Source organism: Benincasa hispida, chromosome 4, assembly GCF_009727055.1.
Source record: "Benincasa hispida cultivar B227 chromosome 4, ASM972705v1, whole genome shotgun sequence".
NCBI classification, from domain to species: Eukaryota; Viridiplantae; Streptophyta; class Magnoliopsida; order Cucurbitales; family Cucurbitaceae; genus Benincasa; species Benincasa hispida.
This window is the reverse complement of record NC_052352.1, coordinates 33,181,619-33,190,960: the sequence shown is the minus strand read 5'-3', so window position 1 is coordinate 33,190,960 and position 9,342 is coordinate 33,181,619. Positions and strand designations below refer to the sequence as shown.

General features: G+C 31.7%; 2 protein-coding genes across 2 annotated transcripts in view; one reads left to right on the top strand and one right to left on the bottom strand.

Moving 5' to 3' along the window:
• LOC120076169 (zinc finger protein ZAT5-like) overlaps window positions 1–2,048 on the top strand; it is a 6,950-nt gene extending 4,902 nt beyond the window's left edge. Inside the window, exon 4 of the mRNA XM_039029937.1 lies at window positions 1,351–2,048. Within this exon, the coding sequence (XP_038885865.1) occupies window positions 1,351–1,880 (530 nt within the window). The 3' untranslated portion in view covers window positions 1,881–2,048. The remainder of the gene's footprint in view (window positions 1–1,350) is intronic.
• A 1,816-nt stretch (window positions 2,049–3,864) lies between these two features.
• Window positions 3,865–7,681, bottom strand: LOC120076003 (ras-related protein RABC2a-like). The gene is made up of 6 exons (XM_039029776.1): window positions 7,318–7,681; window positions 6,080–6,148; window positions 5,812–5,877; window positions 5,074–5,195; window positions 4,749–4,877; window positions 3,865–4,326 (listed from the first exon to the last, which is right to left on the bottom strand). The coding sequence occupies exons 1-6, from the start codon at window positions 7,460–7,462 to the stop codon at window positions 4,216–4,218; spliced, it is 642 nt and encodes a 213-aa protein (XP_038885704.1). The 5' UTR covers window positions 7,463–7,681; the 3' UTR covers window positions 3,865–4,215.
• Between the last annotated feature and the right edge of the window lie 1,661 nt (window positions 7,682–9,342).

Here is a 9,342-nt window from a genome sequence, read left to right as displayed (position 1 = left end):
TTAACAAATTCTAATTTTGTGATTGATATGTTCCTAAAAATTTAGTGGCCTAGCAAGTTAAAAGCATATACTTTTGAGATTTAAATCTTCTCATTCCACATTTTGTTGAACTAAGAAAGATGTATGTTCAGTGTCATTTAATTTTTTATTTTTAGATTTTCAAAATTAAGTCTACTTTCTCTTAATGTTTTAATTTGTATATTTCTTAAATAAATGATTTAAAATCTTAGTCAAATTTTAAAAACAAAAATAAACAAAAACATTGATAAAAGGTAGGCAATAAAACAAGACATTTAGAGGTGAAAGTGATGTTTATAAGCTTAATTTTCAAAACCTACAAATAAGAATCAAAATAATTACTAAATGAGATTTACTATTTCTTAAATTTAAAAAGTATGTGATAAGTCTTACCATTTTCAATTTTGCACATACTAAATTATTCTACATTTCCATATATTCACAAACATAAACTTTTTTTTAGGTATAGTGGGGAGTTTGAATTTCAAATTTTTTGGTTGTTAACACATCGCATGTCAATAGAGCTATGTTCGTCTTGACTTCACAGATTTAAAGTTAAAATTGAAAAAAATTATTATCAAACACGTAATTGGATTATCTAATCGATCTATTAAATTTTTTAAAAATATTTAATATGTTGACAATCTATTAACAAATTAGAAAATTATTTTAAATAAAAAATTATTTAAAATATTTTTAAATACAGCAAAATGTCACATTCTATCCACAACTATCAATGTCTATTAGCAATAGATGATACTAGTTTATCAATGACAATGACATTTAGCTATATTTGTAAATATTTTGATTTATTTTTCTATATTTAAAAATAGCCCTGAAAAATTTGTAAATTTAAGAACAAATATCACATTAAATTTTAGGGGGAAATACCTTTTTAGTCCCTAAATTTTTTGGAATTGGTGCTTTTGGTTCCTCAAGTTTCATATTAACCATTTTTAGTCCTTAAGTTTTCAATAATAAATTTAAAAGACCATCTTCATTAACTGTTTCAATTAACAGATATGTCCAAGTAGATTATTTAAACATTGATGTGGGTTGCTCGAGACAAATTTAAATCCAAATCATAATTTAGTTAGAAGCCACATCAATATTTAAATAATTTATTTGGACAGACATGTCAATTTTGTTAATGAAGAAGACTTTTTAAAACTATTATTAAAAATTTATAGACTAAAAATGACTAATTTAAAATTCTAATAGTCAAACACATTTATCTAGAAAACTCAAGACTAAAAATGTATTTTTAAAATTTTATTAGAAACATTCTAAAATTTAAACATTACTGTAATTTGTCCTTAATTTAAATCATAGGTGCCAGCAAGGCAGCGGATTGTTGTGCATACGAGTGCAAAACCTGCCACCGAACATTCCCATCATTTCAAGCCTTAGGTGGCCATCGGTCCAGCCACAAGAACGCCGCCATGGCCGCCGCCGACAACCATAAACCGATCTCCGGCACAGCGTCGACCTATAAACAGCAGCAACAACGATTGAACAACAACGATTCGAACCGATTCGATCAGCTTCGTATGAGCCGAAGCGATTATTACAACAAGCTCAAATTGGTGAATCATAGAATCAAGGTCCACGAGTGCTCCGTTTGTGGGGCGGAGTTCATTTCCGGCCAAGCCCTCGGCGGCCACATGAGACGCCACCGCCGTGGCTGCGGCGGAGCTTCGAGAGATTCCAGTGAAATTGAGCGTCGTTGTCCTAAAAAGCAGAGAAGTAATTTGTTGCGTTTGGATTTGGATCTCAACTTTCCGGCACCTGAAGATGATAAAAGAGATAAATCGGGTGTTGTTGCAATGGCTGCCACCAATTTGGTGGACTGCCATTACTGAGAACTTTGAGCTTTTTGGAGAAAAATTTGGGTTCTCCATTCTATCAATCCAAATATAGTTCAATAAAATATTGTCATGTGATATTTTTATTTATTTAAAATAATATTATTTTTTTGAAAAATATATGTATTTTTTTAATTTCTTGTTTGTAGGATAGAGATATGGAGATTGTATCTAATCATTCTACTGGTGATTAGTTGTCTTACCAAGAATTATTTTTTCAAAAAAAAGAAAAATAAATATATATTTTTTAATTTTATTTTTCAAGAGTAATACTCAGATATAGCTTCAAGTATATTCATTTTTATACCTTCTCTTTAATAAAAAAAATTATAATATAACAAATTATGATTGGATAATTGAATGAACTACACAAAGATGGATGCAATGTAAAATGCATTCAAATATTCTTTTTAGAAGATACTTGGAGAGATGACTGGAGGTTGCACTCATGTATTACTTTTTCAAAATTTAGGTTAAGATATGACCTTCGTCTTTTCTTATTCGCGGGTAAATGTGTGATCTAACCGATTTTTTAATTTTAAAAATTGGGCATATCAAATTGATTTTTTTTTTTCATTAAGTTTGAATTGCCATTAGAATTTTAAAAGTTTCATTTTTACACCTAAAATTTGAATTTTGTTTCAAAAATATCATTTGATGACTTGTAAATGTAATATATCATACCAATTGAATTATGCTCATGTTGGCACCAATAATAATATAGTGAATCTCTATTTATTTTATTAAAAAAATAACCCTAAACATCTCATACAATACATATTAAGATTTAGTTAAAATAGTGACAAATTTGGAAAACGAAAATGAAATTAACACAATTATTAAAGTACACAGATAAACACATTGTTAATAAGGCCATATTTAATGAATAAGATATTGAGTAATTATTTTAAATGATAAAACTGCTAAATTTTTTTACTAAGTATAGCAAAATGTCACTTTCTATCCATGATAAGACTGCAATAAACTTCTAGCTTGAGCGATAGAAGTCTATTGCAGTTTATCACTAAAAGAAAGTAATATTTTATTATATTTGTAAATAAATTGACTTATTTACCTTTTATTTGAAACTATGAAATATTTACTACTTTTCTTGAAGTTAAAATTTTGAACCCATTGTCGAACTACAAAGGGAGTAATAATTTATCCTATTATTTTAAATTAAATCGAAGTATAATTAATTTTATACCATTTTTTTCATTTACAAATTTTATACCATTTACCATTGAATCAAAATTTAGTACCATTTATTTCTTATCCATGTATGCCATTACTTTTATTGGACATGAGTTCATATAGCTCTGTCAAGAAATAAAAGATCACATACCAAAAAAGACGAAAACAAAAGAGCAAAAATTTGAACACTAACTCATATGTATGAATTTATTAAATCGAACTTAAATGTATAACTATTGAAACGTATGGATCAAATTGAAGCAAAACTCAAATCTCAAGATAACATTTTAGAACTTAAGGACTAAATTCGAAAATCAAGCTCAAAATTCAAGGACTAAAAGTGGAATATTTTGAAACCTAAGAACCAAATAAAAACTTAACCCAAAACCTAGGTACCAAAAGTATTTTTCCGAAAAAATCTACATCACTTTCATTAAAAAAAGGTCCGTGTAAGTAACCACGAGGTCTATAGTTCTAATTCCCTTCCCTTAATTGTACTTAAAATAAAATATTGAAACAAGAAATTAAAAAGGATAATGAGCTATTTAATAAATTATAGAATTTAACAACATAATGAACTTCTTGATATATTTTACAAATATATCAATAAACAACCACCAAACTTCTCCATTTCATCACTTTAGGATGCATTATTTAAACCATTCTATAATTTAAGACCAAAGTAAAAGAAAGCTTCAAGATCATAATAGCCCTTATCAATCAAAACCATCATAGAACCAAAAGTTTTGTTATTTGCTAGTTTTACTTGATGGGTTAGTTTAAAGACTAGAGCAAAGTTGGAAAAAAAAACTGTATTCATATGATCTACAGAGATTTTAGTAATTTTTTTCACTCAAAATCATTGTCTCGACAAAATTCAACCATATACAATGATCTCAAAGATACTATTGAAATGCATTTTTATTCCTTTTTCTAAGATAGGAAAAAAAAAAAAAAAGGATGGAAACAGTGACAGCCAAATGGAATAGCAAAAGATCATGTAATCACCTTGGATAGCCCATTTGTATCTTTTCTGGGTTCTGTTCTGATCAAGAACTTCCATCAGCAGTATCTTTAGATCTTCTAAATCTGTTTCTATAAGTTTGTTTTGTGCCATAGGATGCATTACACGGTCGTGTTAGTGGCAACAACCCCTGTCGTTTGCTTCTTTGCGTGCTCGTGTGTTGTCCAAAATTTTCTGTTTCACAACAACAGATCCATTTTCCAGTAGACTTGGAACTTCCAGGATCTGGATTATAATAAACCAATTAGACCATGCCTAAAAGCCATGAAATAGAATATATTCGACATTGAAGATCTTTACAGCCAACCCAACATGGAAAATAAATGAAAGTTTTCTGCCACCACCAGAACCACTTTTGATTCTATGTTAAGAGAAAATGCCCCAACAAGCTATCATACTTTCGAAGTATAAAACCGTTGCATAGACAAGTTTTTTTGGCTTTCTTTGAGTTCAAGTGAAATTAAGATTATGTGCTTTTGTTCAGAAAGACTATGACTAATCCTGTTTATAGCTCCTAACTAATACTTGAGTACAAAGGTGTACTGTGTGTAGTGCCCATTCTTAGGAGTCACTATGCCCACTATAACACAATGAAGTTTGGAGATGATTCAAGTAAAACGTGAGCTTCTTAGTGTCAAGAGTGCTACCTTTGAAGAGAGTTCTCTAAAGCACCTGTCGACATTTTCTCGAGTTCTAGCACTGCACTCAAGAAACAAACTTTTATGCTCCTTGGCAACTTCCATACCTTCTTCTGTTGTTACCGCTCTTTCACTACCCTGTCAACAATAAGATTTCGAAACACAACACCACAATTAAGAACATGGTTTAAAAATTTTCTCCTAATGTGATATAAATTGGAATGAAGGGTTAAAGTTTTGAAGATTATCAATGTTGCCCAATGTAAGCTAATTAAGACAGCATGGCAACAGAATGTTGACAAAGGATGAACGTGGAATAGTAGTACAAACTTACCCGATCGACTTTATTTCCAACTAGAATCTTTATGCACTCACGATTTGTTAAATACATCTCCACTTCCTTTGCCCATACATCCATCAAGTTTGTAAACGTCTCCCGTCGGGTAACATCATACACTGTTGGCAAAACATAGATCAGTGTCAGGCCTCATGAAGTTCAAACTAAATTTGATGCATTCAATTGTGAAAAAACATGCCATGAGAGCTAGTTTCCAAAATAAAAAGGTATCGGATGTACTTATAAAACGTAAGAAAGAAAATACGGAGCACGAACACAATATAAATGAGGTGAAAAAAGCTGCCAGATGTTGACATGACAGAAGAAAACAGCTAAACGTATTGAATGGAGCTTTTGTTTTCAATACAGCTTGAATTGGACATTTAGACGAACATATGAGAGAAAATAAAAGATGAAGGTGAAGTGAACACTGATTAATTACTTCCTTGCTCACGAGTCTCGTCTCTTTAGCTCTGTTTCTAATATCTCAATTCGCAATTCTCGTTATCTCAGTTACCAAACAAAAAGTCTCCATATGCTCTCAATTGCTGAATATTTTTCATTTGATATCATTTAACAGTCTTGACTAAAATTACAAATCCATCAAGAAAATTAAAATGAAATCAGCAACATGTGAAAGGTAAGCTTATCAATGTTTTCAGGAGATAAAAGAACTTCAAAGATTGTTTTTCAGGACAATTGTGGAAAGAGAATTTTATCTCCTTTCTATCATACCTAGAATGATTCCATGTGCACCTCTGTAGTAAGAGCTTGTCAATGTTCCAAATCTCTCTTGTCCAGCTGCATACAAGAACATAGAATAAATACCCTCAACAAAGAGAATTGAATCCACAATAGTTACATTCTTTTTATAACACCCGGACAAATGTTATTTTCTCATATTGGATGGAAAAAAGAACATAAAATATCCTGTATAGACAAGCTGGAACAAGGTAAAATAGTAAAAATGTGACCAGAGGGAACTAGTCAATCATCCAGTTACCTGTGTCCCAAATTGTCAGCTTCAATCTTTTTCCACCAACTGTTACCATCTTGATCTTGAAATCCACACCTGGAGCAATGCACAAACGGAGATCAATCGAGAGAAACGAGAAGTTAATGGAGGCTTCTCCCAGCACACTTAAACAGGGGAAGGGAGGAATTATAAGGTTAAAATAACAACAATATCCAATCTATCTTACGTAATATCCTTGCTCTTTGTTGCAACAATATTTTAATTTTAAATAGGATATGGAATATCGTGCAATAGTGATTAAAATGGGAAGTGATGAGCCGCATTACAAACATATATGAAACCCAATTTACTTCCAATCCGTATACAATGAAAATTACAAGTTTCTCTCTCAGTAATTAATTGTTTGAGAAAGCAAAAAAAAAAAAAAAAAAAAACTAAGCTCTCACCAAATTTTGTGTCGCTAAGTGATTAGAAACTAACATCAAGTTAGGTTATAGGTTACAGGTTTGAATTTCCTCCGAGTTATATGTAACATTTTCAAAAGAAAGAAAACAAAAGAAAACAAGTACTCTCACTAGGGGACCTTTTAATTGTCTCTACAAACTCCTCAACAATGAGAATTTTAAAGGCACCTGCATCAAGTATAATTGATTTTTTCCAAGGACATAATGGCTCTCCTAAGTCCTAAATGGTTAAATCACCCATGAACCCAGAAGCTTCTGTTGATAGGTTATGGTAAAGTTAATGATATCAATATTAAATTTTGTAGAATGGCCAACAAGTGAGAATCTATTAATTGGGGTGGAAACTACACTGCAGATTCCAATTTGATACCATGTTAAATTATCAATGAACATGGTAAATTTAATATCAATGCTTGTTAAATTAATCATGCATATGGGAACAAATTTACTAAACCAAAAAGTTGGTTCAAAGCCACTAGCTCAAACTACAACAACACTTTAACCCATGAAGTTCCATAAACCATTCTAGCATATAACTCCCAATTCAACAAGCACTTGAAATACCATAAATCAATCAGGAAATTATATGATCAGCAAACTAACAACAAAGGAGAAGAAAAATATGGGGAAAAACAAGAGTATCTGATCAACATATGTTCAACCAACCAACAGAACTATCAAGACTTCTTTGAGGACTAAAATAAGAACAAAACTCAGAATGGAGCATCTGGGTTTTCAAGAAAAAACGATTTTATGAGAATTAACCATCAAAACATGCATAGATAGAGAGAAAGAGAGAACCTATGGTGGGAGAAAGATCATGAACAAAATTGGAGATGTAGCTAAGGAGAATACTGCTTTTTCCAACACCAGAATCCCCAATCAACAAAATCTTGAAAGAGTAATCGTAACTACTGCATCTTCCTTTTGAAGAAGAACCCATCATTTATCTTCTTTTCTTCTTCTACTTCACAACTCACGAGCAATCAAAACAAACAGCCTTTTCTCTTCCACCCCTTTTCAAATTTCTCTGAGAACGACCCTTTTCAGATTGAAGAAGAAGAAATCAAAATCACTGGGAAAAGAAAGAATTCGTTTGTGAGGTATGAGAAAATGAAAATGCAACAGTGAAGGAGCTGGCGATAGCCGGTAGTGTACGTGTGTACAATTTTAAGCATTTGGACAAACTTGCCCCTTTTTACTTTTCATGGGCTCTCCGCTTTTTGTATGCTTCTTCTATGGCCTGCAACCATTATTTGTCTCTTTTTCCATATGAAAGAAGTCTTCCATTTTGTCTCACAAATTTTGAAGTTTTTTCACTTCACTTAAGTGAAGCTTTTGGTTGAATTACTTGGAATTTGGGTAATCTCTCTATATTTTTTTTTTTATTAGATGAAATGGGGTTTAAATACCCACAGGAATATAGTTATATGTGGAGAGTGGTACACCACAAAATAAACTCCTTCTCTACGCACTACAAAATTAACTATAATTGTCCACTACTTACGATTACACAAATCAGTTTCTTTAACGGCATAATGTTGAAACAATAATTGAAGTAAGTTACCACATTTTTCAGGTACACATGGTAACATTTGAAGATGACATTTAGAGAGCTTGATGATTGCTACATATTCAATCAAGTAGCTGAAGAAGGGAGAGTACACATGGCAGAATTTGAAGATGACATTTGGAGAGCTTGATGAGTACCACATATTCAATCAAGTAGTTGAAGAAGAGAGTTGAGCAGGAGATGAAGGTCAGTGAGCTGTTTTAACTTTCTCCCTCAAAATCAACTGTGTCAAGAGAATGTTGAGTTTCACCCTCAATTCTTGAAACTTCACCTTTGTTAATGGTTTTGTTAAACCATCTGCAATCTGTTTCTCAGAAGGGACAAAACGAATATCTACCTTTTTCTCAAGAACCTTATCACGAACAAAGTGAACGTCCAATTCCACATGCTTACTTCGTGAGTGAAAAACAAGATTTGCAGCTAAGGACATAGCGCTGATGTTGTTGCATCAAACCATTAGTATGCATGTATCTTTACTTTAAATTTCTTGAAGTGGTTCTTGTATCCAACTGATTTTAGTTACTATTTGTGCAAGAGAACGGTACTCGGATTCAGTACTTGAGTGTGCAATCACGTGCTATTTTTTTGAGCTCCAAGAGATCAACGCATCACCCAGGTACACACAATAAGCTGAAATTGATCTTCTATTATCTAGGTCACAAGCCCAATCTGTATTTGTATATACGGTCATCTGTAAAGAATTTGATTTAGGAATATAAAGTCCATGATGTATTGTGCCTTTTTAAATATCTAAGAACATGTTTTACAACTTTCCAGTGTATCATTGTTGGTGATTGGAGAAATTGACTTAGCTTGTTGATGATATATGAAATTTCTGGTCTTGTATGTGTGCAATATTGTAACGCTTCTATTGCACTTCGATAGAGAGTTGGATTATTCATTGTTTCTCCCTCATTCTTTAGAAAATGCCGTCCTATTATTGCTGGTGTGTTGCATGGCTTCAAATGGTTTAACTCTAGTCTGTCTAGTAGATCATTGACATATTTTGTCTGATTAAAAAAAAAACTTGTTTCATCTAGATGAACTTGAATACCTAGGAAATAAGATAGATCTCCCAGGTCTTTGAGGGCAAACTCCTTATCCAAATCTGCAACTATTTGTTAACTAAAACATTGTTGTTTCCTGTAATCAAAATATCATCGACATATACAAGTATATATACTTTAGTTTGATTGTAATAAGATAGAATAATGAGTTGTCTATCCTAGAATTCTTGAAGCCCCAACTTAGAA

What these genes read in the sequence shown, in the direction of transcription:
- LOC120076003 (XM_039029776.1), bottom strand. Translation starts at nt 7,462, where the DNA reads ATGATGGGTTCTTCTTCAAAAGGAAGATGCAGTAGTTACGATTACTCT. An exon ending in TGATCTTTCTCCCACCATAG is followed by an intron (nt 6,149 to 7,317) that starts GTTCTCTCTTTC and finishes GCATTGCTCCAG; the next exon opens with GTGTGGATTTCAAGATCAAG. An exon ending in GCTGACAATTTGGGACACAG is followed by an intron (nt 5,878 to 6,079) that starts GTAACTGGATGA and finishes TCTTGTATGCAG; the next exon opens with CTGGACAAGAGAGATTTGGA.